We start from the raw sequence: 21448 nt of genomic DNA on the forward strand, positions 1-21448 counted from the left end.
ATAGAAACTTAAAAAAATAAGCTTAAAAAATCATTATTTGGTATTTTTGAGATAGAGTCTCGCTCTGTTGCCCAAGCTGGAGTGGAGTGCAGTGGCATGATCTCGGCTCACTGCAGCCTCCACCTTCTGGGTTCAAGTGATTCTCATGCCTCATCCTCCCAAATTGCTGGGATTACAGGCATATGCTACCATGCCTGGTTAATTTTTGTATTTTTAGTAGAGATAGGGTTTTGCCATGTTGGCCAGGCTGGTCTCAAACTCCTGGCCTCAAGGGATCTTGAGATCTTGGGCCACCTCAGCCTCCCAAAGTACTGGGATTACAGGCATGAGCCACCACACCCAGCCAAAAATCATTATTTTAACTAATAATTTAAACATCTGGGAAACTTTTTTAGCTGGGAATGCTGTCTGCATTTACTGATCGGTTTGGAGAAGGCACACAGCCCACATAAGACTAGAAGAAGTTGGGGAAAGCCCTATTCATAGCAACCATGAATGTAAAACTTCAGAGGACTGAAATTAATAGTCCTGGTAGCTGAACTTGTTCTTTTGCAGTTTAAATCCATCCTCTTATGAGACAAAGCGTGTCACTTACTCTGCCAGACCAAGGATAGTCTCCCTTTTATACTGGTCATCTGCAGTAAACCGCTGCACGTCCACACCCTTCCGAAGGCCCTGAAGGATCTGCGCCTGAGTGAAATCCAGGAGGCGTTCATTGTAGTAGTGTAACTGCTTGGTCAGTGAAACAAGGTCTTCAGGCCAGGCTTCATGCCCATGTCGAGTCACATGCCTGGTGACCATCTTGATTAGTTCTTTGGGATCAGCCTAGGAAAGACATGGAAAAGAAGACATTTGACAAACGTCATACGAACATGAGCAAGTGAGTAACAAAAGGAAGAAGGCCATGTCTGCAAGGAACTGTTTGGCTCCGTACACTGTTGCCATTTCATAAGGCTCACAACGGCCCTGAAAAGTCAGTTTGCAGAAGTGGCACTTTACCCACGTAGCAGACCACAAAGACAGGAACAGAACTAGGCCTAAAAACAGCTTATTGAACTCTTGCTCTGTTCTTCAATCTTAAAACCTCCAAACACTTAAAAAACAATATATTCTTGCTCTTTCAACTACTATAAACCTCCATCAGATTTGTCTCCCAACCATCTGATCACTCACAGTAACTCACTCTGGAAGTAATTTTCATCGCCATTGCCTCTGGATAAATTTGCTATAGACTACAGTAAGTGTTCTCAATAACAAAGTTGCAGTTCAATAACCTCACTATAAATGGCTAGACCGCTGAGGAGAAAAGTATTTTCTCCAGGGATAAGTTCGGAAAAAAACCTCCACCCTGTTCCTGAAATCATAAACAGTGCAAGTTGCATAAAAAAAGGCTTCCAACCAATTTTTACTCTTCTAATTTGGGGCTCAATGGGATATTATTCTATGATTCCTAGCAGCTTCTCTAATAACAAGAAATTCATTCAAATAGAACACAACCTAGAATCCAACAGCTGACAGGGAAGGAGAGTAAGTGATTAACTGGCCACATTTATTTGTATTAAAGTTGGTCTGGGTGTTAATGAAGTTACAGAGCTGAGCCATGATTTTGGAATTACTTAACAGGGAGCTTAATACTTGAACAGCACTAACTCGATCAATCCAAATTCCTGGGAAGACATGCCACATATTTAATATAAGCAAATTAGAGGAAAAAAACAAGAATCTACCTTTGGTTCTCAGAAACACACAGCAAATTATAGTAAGCTGTCAGCATTTCCAGTGTGTAAGCCATTATTCTCAGCTGCATAGGAGATTTGTCAATGTCTAGATTACCAAACCTAGCCTGACATTCTTTCTCTTGATCCTATTAAGGAACAATCTGGGAGTGCCGATAAAAAACAATTAAAGAAATCTTCTTAGATTCTGGCACACGGATTTGAGTAAAAGTCAATCTTATTATATTTAATTTTTTTCCCTACCTGTATGCATACACTGAGTCCTACTCTCAAAACCACAAATATGTGTTTCAAGTTAAAAGAACTGGGTTTGAATACAAACTATTCCACAGTAAGCTACAAGGCCATCTTTCATTCATTCAATAAATATTTCCTGTGCACCTGTTAAGTAACAAGTCATTCACTGAGGACATGGCTCTTCCCTACAGGAATACAATCTATCAGGACAGAGAGTGATGCAAACAACTGTAAAATGGTGTGATACAATTAAGCCTAGGGTGCTCTGGGAATACACAGGAATGGGCAGGTGTTATCAAAGTTTTCTTCAAATAGTTAATGTCTAGGTTAAATACTCAGGTACCATACCAGTAATAATGAGGGCAGCAAAAAACAGGGAGACAAATTCCAGTAAAAGGTAGAAAATGTGCTAACATCTATATGGCTAAGGCTTGAAGGAAAAATGAAGTGTATAAGCCAAATCTAACTGCAATTAGGGAGTGATTTGGGAACCAGCTGCATATAAACAGTATTCCTGGCAACAGATTTAGGCAAAGGGGATGCCGTGACCCAGCTCTTAGTGCATCTATGGCTGACATTTAACTAAATCCCCTTTCTATCTGTTGGCCAAACCCCTCAGGGCACCACCCTGAACCTCCACCTCTGCAGTTCTCTGATGCAGGGATGCTGCTCATGGGCCAGCTGGCCCATCTTCACCTGCTTGGCACTCTGGTGTGCACTGCCGTGGCCTGCTACTCTTATGCCTCATCTGATTTGCACTTTCATTCCCAGTTGTAGAGAGAGCAAGACCAAATATCCAATGATCATGGTTTTAGGGTGGCAGGAGAGCTCTTTTTGTTGTTCCTTGAAGGAGTTCCTAGTGCCCCAGATTTATACCCCACAACCAAATCTATGTTCAGCAAAACAATGAAGAAGGCTTTTCTTCATGTATATTCTCACCTGGTGCTTTCAGACTAAAGTTTTCCGCCTGAACTTGCTGAATACACCTTGAAGGAAAGGCTATAACCATCTAACCTATCTCTCCATATAACTCCACACCCCTCTCTCTACCAGGCTATTTATTGTTTCTATCCCCTACTCTTAGAACCAACTCCCTTAGTTCTTGCAACGGTTTCTCATAGTTTTGTTCCACATTCATTTTTGACTTTTTATTTTCTGGTATCTCCAAGATTTAATACATGTACTAGGAGAGCGGCCTACACTTCTCATTAGCCTCAATGGCAGAATCCTGCTGGTTTCTATTCTCTTTGTATTCTAATATAGTCCATGAAACAAATCCCAAGGCCAGGTGAAGAGAAAAGCTCCAAAATATTAGTGCATAGCAAGAATGAGCACGGTTATCGCTACAAACATTTCCACAGGCTCTTACGTAACCTGCAGAAAGTTTTGAGTCCCCACATACAACCTTCATATGTGACCAAAAGACAGTATTGTCTCCTTTTGCCAAGGAATAAAATGACATGGCACGGTGAAATAAGCACAGACACACAGAGCTTACTAGCTGAATGACCTTGTACAAATCACTTAACTATGAACTTCACTGTCTCATCTATAAAATAGCAGTGATAATATGCAGCGTTCATGGTTGTGAGAAGCCTAAGAGACAATATATATAAAATGTACAAACCAAGACCTGGCAGGAAGGAGGTACTCCAGAAATAAAAGGAACTCTGGAATTGGCTAAAAGGCACACACAAATCATAGTTTAAGTGTACCTCTACTGTGTAATTCATTTTGCATTGCCTTCTCTTAAATTAAAACTTCTGGAGGGCAGAGACCATGTGTGTAACATAATTTGCAGAACACAGCAGAGTCTCCTGCACATATCAGGTACATGGTCAAAGCAGGAGCAGATTGGACTGGCTTTGAAGTCTGTAGTGCTGGTTGATATTGCAGCTTCCCCACTCAGTAGAGACGCAGGCTGGAACAAGTTACCTCCTATCTGTTTCCTCACTTGTAAAAGAATGTTAATAGCACATCCTCCTCACAGTTTGTTACGGGGTACTAAAAAAAAAAAAACACAAAGGTATTTTAAAGCTCTCCTTTCTCCACTATTCTATGAAAACAAATTAGACACAGAGCTTACTCTGAAAGAATTAAAACTTACTGACTGACAAAGATGTACACATAAACAGTTCAGAGAAGGCATCCAAATATAAGCAGCCTCACACAATCATAAGCCAAGAGTTCTGGAAACTCCATGGAGGGAGCAGTTGATTCCCTTTCTTGATTCCACAGGGACTCAGTTTCTTCAGATATAAAGCAAAGGAGCATCACCAGGTGATCAGCTTTCTAAGACTAAAATCCTAAAAATGTATAAGAATTCTGTCATTAAGAGGCTGGGCACGGTGGCTCACACCTGTAATCTCAGCAATCTGGAAGGCAGAGGGGGACGTGGAGGCAGGTGGATCCCTTGAGGTCAGGAGTGGGAGACCAACCTGGCCAACATGGAGAAACTCCGTTTCTACTAAAAGTACCAAAAAAATTAGCTGGGCATGGGGGCATTCACCTGTAGTCCCAGCTACTCAGGAGGCTGAGGTGGGAGAATCACATGAACCCAGGAGGCGAGGGTGCAGTGAGCTGAGATTGCACCACAGCACTCCAGCCTGGGTGACAGTGCGAGACTTCTGTCATTGAAAAAATAAATTTTTGCAAATCCCTGCAGGTGTAGAAAGAAGGATGTTCTATGAGGCTAGAGGCTCAACTGAGGCCAGAGGTTTAAGACCAGCCTGGGCAACATAGTGAGACCCTGTCTCCACAAAAAAAATTAAGAAAATGAAACTTAGCCTGGCATAATGGTGCATGCCTATAGTCCTACTTACTAGGGAGGCTGAAGCACAAGGATCACTTGAACTCAGGAGTTTAAAGTTGCAGTGAGTTATGATCACAACACTGTACTCCAGCCTGTGGGACAGACTGAGATCCTGATCTCAAAAAAAAAAAAATTATAATTTCAGGCCACACATTATAGCCAACAGATTTCTACACAGTTTATGCAACTTTAATCTCTACTCACTAAATGCAAATTATCTAGTCCTCTGTGAATCATTTTTATTTCATATTCTTTGTACAAAAAACTTATTCACTTTACCCAAGAGATATTTAAGGATAAAAATCTAGCATTTCAGTCTTCAGGATGGAACACGTCTAGTGCTAAAACATGTACTAAGTCTCATTTTGCATTAACATGTACTGAGTCTCATTTTGCACTAACAACCCTGTAGGACAGGCATCTCTTACTGTCATCTCTGTTTTACAGATGAATAAAGAATGAACTCATCTAAGGCCTTTAAGCTGGGAAGTGACAAAGCAGCGCTATAACTCCCATGCATAATGCTCCATAAGAACCATCCTTTTATATTCGGTATGTAGGAAGGGGCATCTCTTAAAAATACAAGGCTCTTGATTGGACCAATGTAGACACAGCTCCCACTACATGTTAGTAAGACTTGTTGCTATAACCTGGCTTTGTGTCCCTACCCAAATCTCATCTCGAATTGTAATCCTCACATGCTGAAGAAGGCCCTGGTGGGAGGTGATTGAATCATGGGGGCAGATTTTCCCCCTTGCTGTTCTCGTGATGGAGTTCTCAGGAGATCTGGTTGTTTAAAAGTGTGTGGCACTTCCCCCTTTGCTCTCTCTCCCCTGCTCCACCATGGTAAGACGTGCTGGCTTCCCCTTCGCCTTCTGCCATGATTGTAAGTTTCCTGAGGCCTTCCAGCCATGCTTCCTGCAAAGCCTGAGCTATGAGTCAATTAAACCGCTTTTCTTCATAAATTACCGAGTCTCAGATAGTTCTTTATAGCAGTGTGAGAATGAACTAATACACTTGCCATTAGAGTCCTTTTACAAATGATAGATTTTCAATGATAGATTTAATGCCATTCTGTATTGTTCCAGGCAGACATTTTTCCACACATACATTCCTCCTCTCATGCTATATATATGTGCTTGTGTGTGTGTGTGTGTGTGTGTGTGTAAATATAAATGTCCATTAGGTGTTCAACTGGATATTCTATTTGAGCTGCATTTTCTTTTTTTTTTTTGAGATGGAGTCTCGCTCTGTCGCCCAGGCTGGAGTACAGTGGCCGGATCTCAGCTCACTGCAAGCCCCGCCTCCCGGGTTTACGCCATTCTCCTGCCTCAGCCTCCCGAGTAGCTGGGACTACAGGCGCCCACCACCTCACCCGGCTAGTTTTTTGTATTTTTTTTTTTTAGTAGAGACGGGGTTTCACTGTGTTAGCCAGGATGGTCTCGATCTTCTGACCTCGTGATCCACCCATCTCAGCCTCCCAAAGTGCTGGGATTACAGGCTTGAGCCACTGCGCCTGGCCCCTGAGCTGCATTTTCAAGCCGCTTGTTTTTTCTTCTCTAATGATAACAGAGTGTTTTACAATCATAAGCAACAATAACATTTTCTGTTAAACAATAACATTTTCTGTATAAATATACTTCCTTTTAAAATTCTGTCTTAATAAGGTGGTGAGGCTGGGCACAGATGCTTGTGCCTGTAATCCCAGCACTTTGGGAGGCCAAGGTGGGAGGACTGCTTGAGCCCAGGGGTTCGGGACCAGCCTGAGTGACATAGTGAGACCCCATCTATACAAAAAATAAATAATAAGGTGGTGATTAGGGACATTCTATTAATTTTTTGATAACAGGTTGTACGTATATGAGTTTATAGCTCATCAAATATTTGTTGTGTATAAAAACATTTTCAGTACTTCAATTTATTGTATAAAGCATGATACTGAGAATAACTCATAAAAAATGAGAAGAGACAACTTCTCATAAAAGCTTCCAAGAAAAAATTAGTCATGGGGGAAAAACACAGGAATTGGCATCAATGATCTGGATTAACAGTTCTTCCCTCATGAGCTTTAAGTTTTCCATTTCTAAAATTGATGCAATTTCTTCTGAATCCCCATAAAGACTAAATGAGACTGGATGAATGAGCATTTGTAAGTTCTAGCTCCCTATGCAAATTATTTTCTGATCATTGCCGCTGGTACTTTCTATGTCTTCCTCAAGAAACTTTACTGGTTACTGGTTATGATTATTTCCAATATTCAAATTAAATTTGAGTAAAAATTTTTCCCCTGAGCTTATCACTACTTTTCCCAAGATATTCCAAAGCATCTCCTACTCATTCCAACACTGCATTTCATACATACATTTATTCACTCCACGAGTGCATAACATTAAAGTTTCAAAAGCATTTTCACATGATTTTCATTTGACCCTCCTATCAAGCCAGGGATGTGCGCGGGGAACACTGTTTCTTGTTTTATAGACACCCCCATTTGTAGTTGAAGCATCCAGAGCTGTAGTCTTGCAGCTGGAAAGTGACTCAAGCCGCCTGGCTTCCCACCCGCTTGCCCCACACTGCTGAACAAGTCTCCATGAGTTGCTCTACATCCAGCTTCACACCTAAAATCACTCGGAGGTTTCTGGTTAGTAAACTCAAACTTCTCTCCCTCTTTCCAACATCTAACTTCAGTGACATGATGCATGGGTATGAAAGCTTTTAGTCTCTAAGAAGCTTAAGAAGAGCTTTCTGGGCAGCTTCAAAATCTTCCATATTCAGTATTCAAAGTGATATGGCAAAATATCACAGGCTGCAAAAACTAACAGCATAAAAAGCCATTCATAATTTGAAAAGGAAATTGTGAAGAGTTAAATTACTTGATTTTCCCCTCGAAACTTGGCAATACAGTTCTTCAGGGAGGTGAATAAAGTATGGTTTCTTTAAAGAATATGGTCAAATCCCTGTAAAAACAAAATATGTATAAATATTCATGACAACAAAATGCTCAATGACTTAAGAGGTAATAAATCCATTCTGGTTTAATAGTCTCTACATTTCTTGGTAATATTATTTGGAAAGTTTTAAACAGGTGGTGTGTTTCCCCTTTAGGGTTGTTATTTTGCTTGAGATAATTTTCTACTTAGTATTTTCAATTAGTAGCTTAAAAAAACACATTTTAGAAATAGTCTACCATAATGTTCTGAATTTCATCCCCTGCTGAGTTTGCTTCCCTAGTCTATAAAACTAAAGGACATGCTTCCATTTTTAACCGATTTTATCTTCTTTTTTTTTTTTTTTTTTTTTTTTTGAGACGGAGTCTCGCTCTGTCGCCCAGGCTGGAGTGCAGTGGCCGGATCTCAGCTCACTGCAAGCTCCGCCTCCCGGGTTCGGGCCATTCTCCTGTCTCAGCCTCCTGAGTAGCTGGGACTACAGGCGCCCGCCACCTCGCCCGGCTAGTTTTTTGTATTTTTTAGTAGAGACGGGGTTTCACCGTGTTAGCCAGGATGGTCTCGATCTCCTGACCTAGTGATCCGCCCGTCTCGGCCTCCCAAAGTGCTGGGATTACAGGCTTGAGCCACCGCGCCCGGCCCCGATTTTATCTTCTGAACACTTTTTTAAAAGAATGCTGCAAAGATCACACTTCAAAATACATTTACAATAATTACAAAGGTAAGATATGAGGGAAAAAAATCAAGTACAGAACAATGTGCACAGCCTACTTACATCTGTCTAAAATATAGTTATATAAGTATGTACAGCCATGAACTATCTCTGGATGGATACAAATGAGAAACACTGACTTTTTATTACATACTATTTTCAACATTGAGTTTTTAGGTCACATGTGTATTATTTTTTAAACGTAAAAATGAGTTAATTAGAACAAATGCTAGAAGAGAAAATTCTCTCGGACTGACCATTTGCTAACCATCAGTATATAAAATTAAAAGGAAAAACGCAGGTGAGGAAGGCAGCTCCATGGATCATCTGAGAGAGCTGCTGGGCTCCAGGGCGCCTCTGCTGGCTCAGGACGGTGATGCCCTTCAAGGTGCACAGGCTGTGCATGGGAAATAAGCCCACAAATTCTATCAACACTTTTATTCAAGGCTAGTAATCTACCTAAGCCAGCATTCCTGCAGCGCATATCCAGGAGGTGGGAAGAGAAAATGTGAAAAGACTGTGGAATTAGAAACAAGTTGAACTGACAACTGAGTGAAAGCTAAGCTTCACTGGGTGTTATTATGTGTAGGCAACAAATTGAAACCACTTTGATTTCAATTTCTAAGATGATTCATCTGGAGTTTGTCATATTTAATTCTGAACTCAGCAGTGCTGTTTTATGCAGAGGAAGATGCTGAAAACACTCAAATAATGAGCCATTAGGCAGTCAATGAAAAACTCCTATATACTTAAAACATCCAACTATCGTGTCTACCGGTGTTTCCTTCAAATCCATGAGGGTCAGAACTCACAACTGCAAACCTGAAACCTCAAGCTGTTGTGACACGCAGCACTTGACATGACCCCTGAACTCATCTACATACCAATCAACAGTCACTGAATAACTACAGTGGGCTAGGTCTGGGGATACAGGGAGCAAGAGAATTCCTGTCTTCAAATAAGGTTGCCACACTGAGCGGAGAGAGATGTGTATCGACTGTCATCCTAAAAAGAACTGCTTCCATGGGTGCACACACAAGGAACAGAGAGAGATGGAAAGAGGCCAAGTAAGTTTCAGAGGAGGTGCCTCTGAGCTCAGACTTGCCTGCCCACAGCGGGGAGAAGGAAGAAGTATTTCAGATGGGGAACTGGATCTGCATGCGCACAGAGGCACCATAAAGGATATTAAATTCAGAGAAATCTAAGTTCTGAGCAGCCAGAACATAAACTTCAAAAGAAGCAGTGTCAGGAAACATGGCTGGAGGGGTAAGGAAGGGCCAGCCAGTTCACTGAGGGTCTTATCTGTCCTATGCAGGATGTTACCTGGTAGACATGGAGCGGCACAGGAAAATATCCTGCTGGGAATTACCCGTTAGGTTTGTGTGCCGCCAAGATCACTCACATCTGAAAACCAGTGACACTGCTTCTTTGGAAACAAAGCTTGAGCAGCCACTGTCCAAGTAAAAAGCAGGTAAAGCTTGGCATCCGGGGCTTTAAATGACAGGATATCACTTTCTACCAGAGTAACCCTGAGGAAGTAACCACACTTCTGAGTTGTATCTTCTATAAAGAAGATTCCTTTTCTGCAAAATGAGGTTGCTCAAAGGATCAAACAGCAGAATGAACGTGAAAGGTACTTTAAGACGGCTGTTTACAAAACTCCCACACCGGGTTCTCCTCTGCTCTCACACCACAACAGTCAATGCAGATGTCTGCGACCAGAAGTGGGGGAGAGTCTCTCCCCACCAAGTGAGCAATCAGTTTGGGAACAGACAGGAACTGGGTGTCCTCCAATTCAATTCCCGGAGACAGCGCCAGATCTGATGTCCAAGAACAGAACACATCCAGCACAGGAGAAAGATGAAAGCCAGAAGGCTCAGCAAGGCAGCTTGTCCCACCTTCTTCCAGTAAGATGAAAAGTATTTACGTTCAAGACAATAGAATGCATGTGCTCTGACAGTGGTAAGTACAGGGGAATACAAAAGCACACGGGGGAGGACCCAACGCAGCTTGGAGGACTGGAGAAAGGTTCCTGAGTGAGGTGACACCCAAACCAAGTAGCTAAGCAAAGAAATGGTGGCAAAAAGCATTGAAGGCAGAGTTTTTGGTATGGCTGCAGCACAGAAGGATGAAGTTGGAAAAACAGAGGCCGATCGTGGGATGTGCAGAACATGCTGGGGCAATGGGAGATCCTGAAGGATTTTGGGTGGAGACAAGCATGTCTACACCTCCATTTTAGAATGACTACTCGCGCAGTTGTTCAGAGGAAAATATAAAAGTAAAAACATGAAGACAAGGTGATGTTCATGAGGCTGTCGCAGGACGTTTAGGTGAAGAACTATGGAAGACTGAATTAAGGTGAGGACATGAGGTGGAGAGATGGAAACAAATGGAAACCCACTCACTGGTGACACATCTGTCTGGAAGACATTCAGAAAGCCTTTGCATCTTGATGGGAAAAACATCCTGGATTCTCTCTAATTCTTCATTTTTCCTTTTAGACCAACAATCGGATGCTTTCCAGAGACTGCCAAGAAGCCCCTGGAGAACTAGCTGACTCATGCCCATGTGCTCTCTCAGGCTAACAGAGGGCACCTCTTTCTGTCTGGACCAGCTGGAAGGTTAGAAATCAGGTGTTCAGGCATCATCACTGGGCCCCCTGGACTTTACTGGCTTCTGTTCCCACAGGATTAATGCTGCTTCCTCAAGCAATGACTCTGAACAGCGGCTACCCTATGTTGTTGCACCCAGAAAGGGAATGGTGGTGGGTGGCTGGAACTACGCCACAGGGTGGGTGGGTAGTGTGACAACCAGGAATTAGAGGCCAAGAGCTAGCATGAGGGCAGGAGAGCTCCAAGGAACACTTTCAAAGGAAAAGACAATTTGATAGACGTGAAGGTTAATATCAAGTGTCAACTTGATTGGATTGAGGAATGCAAAGTATTGTTGCTGATTGTGTCTGTGAGGGTGTTGCCAAAGGAGATGAACATTTGAATCAGTGGCCTGGGAGAGGCAGACCCACCCTCAGTGTGGGTGAGCACTGTCTAATCAGCTGCCAGTGTGCCTAGAATAAAGCAGGCACAAGAAGGTGGAAGAAGCCAACTGGCCAAGTCATCCAGCCTTCATCTTTGTCCTGTGCTGGATGCTTCCTGCCCTTGAACATGAGGCTCCCAGGTCTTCAGCTTTTGGACTCTTGGACTTACATCACTGGTTTGTTAGTGGTTCTTGGGCTTTCAGCCGCAGACTGAAGACTGTACTGTCGGATTGCCTTCTTTCAAGGTTTTGGGACTCGGACTGGCTTGCTTGCTCCTCAGCTTTCAGACTGCCTATTGTGGGAATTCATCATTGTGGGTGGTGTGAGTCAATACTGCTTAATAAACTCTCCTTCATACATAGCTATATCCTATTCCTTCTGCCGCTCTAGAGAACCCTGACTAGTACAATAGAAAAATGGTGATAGAAATAAGAAAGAGAGTTAATGGGTAGAGATGGTGGGTTGATAGAAGCTGGATGGAAGAAACAGAAATTGGGGTAAGAGGTAGAAAGGAATAAAAACCCAGATGTATTCTTTATACTACAATGCCAAGCTCTATGTCCTTTAAAGTAGGTACTCTAACGCTGAATTGATAAAAGGTACACAAAATATAAGACCTGGAAATAAAACACTTTCCACCAAGTGGAAAGAACTGTAGGAACACAGAAGCAGAAACCAAGATAAACACACCTTCACTTTGAACCCTTATCCTTCGGTATTTTGCTTTATTTCTTGGCAAGCTTTAGTTGTTTCCTGCAGAGTGACTGTAGTATGTGGATTTAGAAAGAGTGGTGGCCGGATACGAAAGGTGGGATGGAATGAAACGGTCTTCTCCTGACTCATCTGTGTCACAAACAATACATACATTAGGACTTTTCTTTTTATTTTGGTATAAAGTAATTTACTATCAGGGAAAACAAGAAAAATATAATGTACTACAACTTTCCTCCAAGAGAACTACTTTAATGAAAGAAACTAAAGATTATAGCCCAAAATGTGGCTGTGAAGCCAGTTTTCAGCTTTCTTAAAAGCTGTAACTTGTTGTCTATCCCACATCCATCTTCAGTTCTCTAGTTTGCTGCCAATCTAATCCACATTTACTTAACTGTCTCATACAGATTTAGAGCAAGCGCCAAGGTCTTGAGGTCCGGCACTATGCCATAGTCATCTTCCAACCCCAAGGCTCAGCAGCAGGTGTGGCACATGAGGGATGCTTAATGACTGACAGCTGACTGATGGAGTGGCTGATACAGTTAGGTTTGTGTCCCCACCCAACTCTCATCTTGAATTATAATCCCCATAATCCCGATGTGTCAAAGGAAAGAGCAGGTGGAGATAATTGAATCATGAGGGCGGTTTCCCCCACGCCATTCTCGTGGTAATGAGTGAGTTCTCACAAGATCTGATTGTTTTATAAAGGGGATTTTTCTGCTTTGTTCAGCACTTCTCCTTCCTGCCGCCTTGTGAAGAAAGTGCCTTGCTTCCCTTTTGCCTTCTGTCATGAATGAAAGTTTCCTGAGGCCTCCCTAGCCATGCTGAACTGTGAGTCAATTAAAACTCTTTCCAGTCTCAGTTAGTTCTTTACAGCAGTATAAAAACAGACTAAAACAGTAAATTAATACTGCAGAAAGCAGAATGCTGCTATAAAGATACCCGAAATGTGAAAGCAACTTTGGACTAGGCAACAGGCAGAGGTTGGAACAGTTTGGAGGGCTCAGAAGAAGACTGAAAGATGTGGAAGGGTTTAGAAGTTCCTAGAGACTTGTTGAATGATGTTGACCAAAATGCTGACAGCGATATGGACAATGAAGTCCAGGTTGAGGTAGTCTCAGATGGAGATTAGGAACTTGCTGGGGACAAAGGTGACTCTTGCTATTCTTTAGCAAAGAGACTGGTGGCATTTTGCCCCTGCCCTAGAGACCTGTAGAACTTTGCTTGAGAGAGATGATTTAGGGTATCTGGTGGAAGAAATTTCTAAGAAGCAAATCATTCAAAAGGTGACTTGGATGCTCTTAAAAGCAATCAGTTTTATGCAATCACAAAAAGAGATGGTTTGGAATCGGAACTCATGTTTAAAAGGGAAGCAGAGCATAGTTACTTCTAGGAAGTAACTAACTTGCTTTTGATTTTACAGGCTCATAGGCAGAAGGGACTTGCCTTGTCTCAGATAAGCCTTTGGACTTTGACTTTTGGGTTAATGCTGGAACGAATTAAGATTCTGGGGAACTGTTGGGAAGGCATGACTGGTCTTGAAATGTGAAAGGGACATGAGATTTGGGAGGGGCCAGAGGCAGAATGATATGGTTAGGCTTTGTGTCCCCACCCAAATTTCATCTTGAATTATAACCCCCATAATCCCCATGTGTCAAGGGAGAGGCCAGGTGGAGGTAACTGGATCACGAGGGTGGTTTACCCCAAGCTGCTCTCATGAGATCTGATGGTTTTATAAGGGGCTTTTCCCCCTTTGCTTGGCATTTCTCTTTCCTGCCATTTTGTGAAGAAGGTGCCCTGGTTCCCCCTCACCTTCCTCCATGATTGTAAGTTTCCTGAGGCCTCCCCAGCCACGCTGAACTGTGAGTCAATTAAATCTCTTTCCTTTATAAATTACTCAGTCTCGAGGGAATTTTATTTTTTTATTTTCTTTTTATTTATTTATTTTTTTTGAGACGGAATTCCACTCTTGTCACCCAGGCTGGAATGCAATGGCGCAATCTCGGCTCACTGCAACCTCCGCCTCCCAGATTCAAGCAATTCTCCTGCCTCCGCGTCCCCAGTAGTTGGGATGCCCAGTAGTTGGGATGCCACCATGCCCAGCTAATTTTTGTATCTTTAGTAGAGGCAAGGTTTCACCATGTTGGCCAGACTGGTCTCGAACTCCCGACCTCAAGGGATCAACCTGCCTCGGCCTCCTGAAGTGCTGTGATTACAGGAATAAGCCACTGTGCCTGGCCTGGGAAGTTCTTTATAGCAGTATGAAAATGGACAAATATAGTGGCCTTCCAATCTTACATATTCAGGAAAGGTATAGCATGGGGTAGGCAAACAGTAGGACCTTAATATAAATGATATAGTTGGAATGGAAGAGTGAGATCTAATTTCAGCACCGGCATCCCAGTTCAATGACATCCACTTAGAGACCTCAGTCAAATATATTTGATAACTCAACTGACTTTTAGGGGGAAAAAATTCAAGTTTACCATATGCATTTGGTCAAAGTAAAGCTTCATTGTGTTTCAACGTACTTAGAGATTTAGAGGAAATTATTTAGTACTTGTGTACGCACATAGCGCTAATGAAAAGGTAAGAGTAAAACAAATTTGTCAAATTTCCACTTAATCACTTCAGTCCCTTAATTTATAACACATATTAATGCATGTTTCTTATTTCACATAAAACCACACCTGAGATGTAAAAAAAAAAAAAAAAAAAAAAAAACAAAATTACTAGAGTATAATACAGTTATATAAAATAAGCATCTGTATAAAGCAGCAGTAGCTACCAAAGAACAACAACAAAAAAACCCCCCACTATTCCCAAAACAAAGTAACACCTTAGGTGAGCTGGTTAAAAGAATAAAGCATTCCTGTTTCTTGTCCAAATGCTGACATGAGAATACAACTATGCCCATAACCAATACACACCCAATAGTGATGGTGTCCGGGGAGAGTCACCTGTTATGGATGGCCTTTCCACGTGTCTTGTTGTAAATAAACACTGATGGATGAAAGCCTATCTATCACCACAAATGGAAGGTTTTCACATCATTCTAGTTCTTAGATATGATTTGGAAGGTTGAAGCAGCTAGAACTTTGACAGACACATGAAATTATTTCCTTACATAAAACATAAGACCTGGAAATAGAATAAGCTTTCTACAATGTGGAAGAACTATAAGAACACAGAAACCAAGCCAAACACATCCTTACTTTAACTCTTATCTTTCAGTATTCTGCTTTATTTCTTTGCCAGTTTTAATTGTGGAAATCTTAAATAGACTTTTTTTTTTTTTTTTTTGAGGCAGAGTCTCACTCCGTTGCCCAGGCTGGAGTGCAGTGGCACGATCTCGGCTCACTGCAAGCTCTGCCTCCTGGGTTCATGCTATTCTCCTGCCCCCCCGAGCAGCTGGGACTACAGGCGCCTGCACCACGCCTGGCTAATTTTTTTGTATTTTTAGTAGAGACGGGTTTTCACCGTGTTAGCCAGGATGATCTCGATCTCCTGACCTCATGATCTGCCTGCTTCAGCCTCCCAAAGTGCCAGGATTACAGGCATGAGCCACCGCGCCTGGCTAAACGGGCTTTCTTATAGAGTGACTACACTATCTGAGTTTGGAAAGGGTGATGGCGAGATACGAAAGGTGGGATAGAATTGAACGATTTTCTCCTAACTTACCCAGTCAAAAATAGTACATGCTTTGGGACTTTTCATTTTGGTATAAAGTAATTTACTATCAGGCAAAATAGGAAAAATATAAGTTGTATTAGAATTTGTTTGGGGTTGGGAAAGGAGGACTCTTGCCTCAATAAAATCTGGACCTTGGATTTATGCACACAGTGGATTATAAAGTCTAATCAATTTAATTATCTACTCTTAAAATGATCCAATACAAAAATTAGATAATTTCGCAATGCTGATAATTAAAACTGGTCTGTCTATACAAGTACTTGGAAGGATTTTCCAGTGGCATCTGCAATACTTTTGTCTCTACAAAAGAAGACACATGTAACTTGAGGCCATGTTTACCTGCTTTCACTTGGAAATTAACAACAAAGTTACATAAAAGCTGTCTGAGGCTTATGGCAAGTAGGAATAATATGTTTCAACATTCTGTCTGTACAACCAACTACTCTCATACCTCTGGCTTAAAAAAAAAATAAAGTGCAGTATTGCTCAAAGAATTATGTTGCCTACTTTCCTAAGTTAGGCACAGCCATCTTCCTTTTAGAAAGTCAATTAAACAAACAATTCTCCATTTTGCCTTTCCTACTACTTTAGCCATTCCTAACTAAGAACTCAGTAAAATTAAGTAAATGAAAGAAAAGTTAGACGGAGGAATCAATATTCACAATAAATATTAAACTCTACTTACTGATGCCTGGAAAAGCAACTTCGTTGAATACAGAAAAGCCAAGGGCTGCCTGCCACTTGGAATACATTCTCGATACAAACACGATCAGTTCCTCCAGAAATTAAACACGTGTTTTGAGCATTTTAGAAAAGGCTTAACTCTGCTCATTAATAAGGTGGAAATCATGAAGACTCACTCTGTAAAGAGGATGGCACTTGTCCCTGAAACATGGGGCCAATCGGGCATAGATCTGGAGGCTATAGTAATACGCTGCCAGTTGGAGAGATAACGCAGAGGGGGACTGCTTTTCAAAGCACCGGTTAGCATCTAACACCTAGGAGGGAACATGTTAGAATTAACTCAGCTGAAAGGAAATTAAGAAGATTATTATAAATCATTACATTTCTAGTCATTCCTGCAGATTTTTCATCCAAAGTTCCCATTATATCAACTCAAGTTCAAGATCAACTTAATAATAACTACATTAAAAATCATAAGGCACTACAAAGCAGATCCTATGCAATAAAAGTGGATGTAAAGATCGACATTTAAGCTAACTATAGAATTGACTCTCTAGATACTGACCAGGATACTTTATTACCTAAGAACTAAGAGGAGGAAATGACATGCAATAAACAATTTTTACCGATGAAAATTCACAGTATACATTTTTCATTTATCATTTTTAAGTTCTTCATTGGTAAGGCAAACTTACCTGTGGTAAGGCAAGAAGATAAGCAAGAGCCAAAGTCATGTCATTTGGCAAGGCTTCACTTGCCAGTTGCAAGAGAACTGAATGCAGAAAAAGAAACATTATTTTACTGAGGTTGCATATGATAGTCATTAAGTGCCATGGTTTCAGCCCTATAAGATTTCAACAAATAGTTTGTGGCACAGACCTTTTATGAAAGTCTGTTCAGCATCATCTAAACACAGATCACATGGAACCGTGTTAAATAGTAACCTTGCCTTAATTCAGAAAAAGCATACTGTTAGTTATTTATACATGAGGAAATTCTGTCAGGGCAGCTGCAAAGGCTAAGTGCAAAGACATGAGAGAGGCTGGTTTCCAATGCTGGGTCTTTCGGTTTTAAAGATGCAGACCATGCTACAAAATTATGTATCAACGTTAGCTAATATGGAGGGTGATAATATGAGTACTAAAGATCAGAGCAATAAAATAGTGTCAGGAGTGCAAATTTAGGGTAAATCTTTTGATTACTACAATGACGATAATATGATTTTGTTCCTTCCAAAACACCCCCCTTCAGGATGCTCCACAAAAAGAAAATCAGTCTTTTGTTTTGCTTGTATATCTTAAAATATCCCAGCCATTACAAACTTTTATTTTTCACATAATTTTTTATACAAACCACAACTTGCCAATGTCATAGCTTTAACATAAGAGCATGCATTGCCAATACGGTCTGTGTTTGTACACAGTTTGTTTCAATAAGGATGTATCCTATTCATTTAGGATCTCAGTAGCAAATACTAGGTAGTCATATGTAATCACAATATGAATTCTTTATTTTTAAAAAACACACTCTCATGATTGGCACTAATGCCAATCACGGTGGGAGGGTGAGGAGGAACCTACACATGGCTCATGTGTCGGAGGCTGACCTAGAACTCAAAATTTCCTGTGGGTGATTCACAAAGAAAATCTGCTGTGTCTTCCCCACTGTATATCTGCAAAGGGAACATCAGTTCTCCAAATATTCATTTCCTACATGTTATCCAAACCTTATGAACCAAATGGACCACCAGTCAGCCTCAGCCCCTGCAAGGAATCATACAGCTTTAGAGATATTTTGTAATCAAAAGCTATTTATTTCAAGGTCTACTTCCAAATTTATTCCTCCACTCAGTATCAGCAAGAACCTTCTTTGAACCAGACACTGCCTTATGAATTAGAATCTTTTCAAGAATAAAAAGGCTCTAAAGAAATAATTTTAAATACTATTCAAAGGGCCCAAACCAAATTTTGTACAACCTATTATAATATCAAAGAAAACACAGCTGGGCATGGGGGTTCATGCCTGTAATCCCAACACTTTAGGAGACCAAAGTGGGAAGATCGGTTGAGTCCAGGAGTTTGAAAACAGCCTGGACAACACCGTGAGACCCCATCTCTACAAAAAATTTTTTAAAAAATAGCTGGGCAATGGTGGGATATGCCTATAGTCCCAGCTACTCAGGAGGCTGAGGTGGGAGGATCACTTGAGCCCAGGAGGTTGATGCTGCAGCGAGCTATGATTATGCCACTGCACTGCCTGGATGACAGAACAAGACCCTGTCTAAAAAAGAAAGAAAGAAGAAGGAGAAGGAGAAGGAGAAGGAGGAGGAGGAGGAGAAGGAGAAGGAGAAGGAGAAGGAGAAGGAGAAGGGAGAAGAGAGAAGAGAGAAGAGAGAAGAGAGAAAAGAAGAAAGAAGAAGAAAAAGAAAGAGGAGGAGGAGGGGAGGGGTGGGAGGCAGGAGGAGTAAGAGGAGAAGGAGGAAAAAGAAGGAGAAGAAGAAAAAAGAGGAGGGGGGAGGAAAAGGAGGAAGAAGAGGAGGAGGAGGAGGAGGAGAAGGAGGAGGAGGAGGAGGAGAAGGAGGAGGAGGAGGAGGAGGAGGAGGAGGAGGAGGAGGAGGAGGAGGAGGAGGAGGAAAATTAGTGAATACACCCCAGAAGACTAACAAATGAAGAATGAAGGTGTTAAGCTATAAATTGTTGATACCAGAAAGAGAAAGCATGTAGAAACTGCTGAAAATTCTAAACTAATTGGGAAGGATTTACTTAGATCCTAGAAATAACATACTACACAAGTACACAACACACATAAACACACATACACACACACACACACACACGGCTGCCTACTTGACTTATCACTACCTTATATATTCTATTATTTCATAGCTGCTTAACAGTCCTTCAGGATCCTTATTTTGAGAGAAAAATAATTCTATTTTATAAACTAATAATTCTTCTCTGTTAATTTTATTTCTTATAGTCATTTGAAAGGTGGACTTCAATTGCAACCTCACCTAGTTTTTTCCCACTCCATTTTAATTTTCTTCAGATACTTCCTTCTTTAGATACAAAAGAGGCCAATTTTCAAACAAGCATATCTGAACCCACTCATCAAGCTTAGCACTGTCTCTTCAAAGGAGCCCTCAGGAGCCCTTATTTCAGGTGTGTGGTTGTTTCTCCAGGTTGGAGACCTTCTTTCTTGGAGTTGTAGTTGGAACCAATCTCAGGCCCACCTAGGAAATGAAGTCCTATTACAGTCTTCCAGTCACATCTAACTTTTTATCATAACATCAACTCAATCTTTCCCTTCATTTAATATCCATTTGCTCATTTCCAAAACACAAAGCACCCTCAAGGGATAAAAATATGTGACCACTGAAGATATTCCAAATAATATGCTGCAGGCTCGAGGAAAATCCCAAAACAAAAACAACCCAACAAAAAACAGCAATGATGATATCGTTGCAATAAATGCATAGTCCCCAGGAAATGTCTTTGAAGGAGAGAATTTTCATTTAGATAGGTAAGTTTCAGTAGGTTTATTTTTGAAATAGTTATATCATAGACCAAACTCACAAAATGGTCACTAACATTTTTTGAACATATATAATTGAATATAAGGCTTACAGCAGGCAAAAAGGAAAATACACAGTTAATTTTCATGAGCTCAAAGTAACGACAAAAATCATACTCATAAAGTTGTCTAAAGGGTCATCAATGTTAGTTTTACTAAGTGGTGAAAATCATCACCCTAAAATACAGATGTTTGTTCCAAGTGAATAATATGGACATAGACTTTACTTCATAAATACAACTATTTATGAATCATGTTGTTGTTGTTGTTGTTGTTTTTGTCTTTTTTACACTGCTTTGACATGGTGGGGGCCTTGTTAATCCTGGAGAGACTTCCCCTCCCAGGTCTAGCTAATCCCTAGAGAGTAAAATAACTTGCCTGTGAGCACACATCTGACATTGCAAACAAACCAATCATAGCCCATACTTTGAACCACCTCCCCTATCTTGGCTTTTCTACTCCAAGAGGCAATAATCCTCTGTTTTAATCACTCCACAGCAAGGTAACTGAACTATCAGAGACCACCCCTACATCCCAGAGCCCACCCAAATTATCCGTACAATTCAATCTCCAGTTTGCCCAAGCTTGCCTACCCTGCCTCGCCTATTACTTCCCATGAAACCCAGGCCCTCACCCACGCTTTCACCTGGCTCCTTCTGCCTCTAAACCACCAGGATGCCTCCTCACCTGGGTGTGTCCTGCCTTCCATTTTTAGGGATCTGTGAATATAAACTTCTTCCTTCGTGACAATCGTTTCCATGTCTGTGTGTCTGACCAATACCCAAATAAAACCAAAATCCCAGGCATGTTTTAGAACAACAACTACAACAAAATCTATAAATACATAATGAATCTCTTGCCTACAAAATCAAAGCGAATGATACAGCAGGAAGGAAACCACTGTCAGAATCAGAAAGTCCTGGGATCAAAGCTTAGGTCAACCGATTGACTACATAATATTGAGTTCCAGAATTCAGAATGTTTTGGACTTTAGGAGGTTGTGCTGTATACATACCATGTATTACATGACACCCTAAGTATGGTGTGGGAACAGCCAATAATCAAAGACATTAATATCTCTTCTGCCAAACATTTGAATACTTAAATATTAAGTGAGATAAGCAGACTATAAAGTAGCCTCATGTCAGTTTAGTTCGGGTTTTGATGCCAAACAAATTATAAAAATCTTTCTGGTTTTCAGAGTATTTTGCATTTGGGGTCTGAAGCATATTTGCTTCCAGTGTAAATGAGGATTAAGTGAAGTAAAGTATGCAAAGTGCAGAGCATCACTCTAGCACACACAAAATACCC

At 41.1% G+C, this 21448-nt stretch overlaps 1 protein-coding gene across 2 annotated transcripts in view; it reads right to left on the reverse strand.

Moving 5' to 3' along the window:
- The window catches only part of LOC105486455 (NBAS subunit of NRZ tethering complex), a 390628-nt gene that overhangs the window by 118284 nt on the left and 250896 nt on the right, over window positions 1-21448 (reverse strand). For both annotated transcript variants that reach the window (XM_011749319.3, XM_071076257.1), the window contains exons 39-41: window positions 17260-17336; window positions 16741-16878; window positions 596-825 (exon numbers count right to left, since the gene is read on the reverse strand). In XM_011749319.3, coding sequence (XP_011747621.2) covers window positions 596-825; window positions 16741-16878; window positions 17260-17336 — 445 coding nt within the window. The remainder of the gene's footprint in view (window positions 1-595; window positions 826-16740; window positions 16879-17259; window positions 17337-21448) is intronic.

This window comes from Macaca nemestrina, chromosome 13 (assembly GCF_043159975.1).
Source record: "Macaca nemestrina isolate mMacNem1 chromosome 13, mMacNem.hap1, whole genome shotgun sequence".
NCBI lineage: Eukaryota > Metazoa > Chordata > Mammalia > Primates > Cercopithecidae > Macaca > Macaca nemestrina.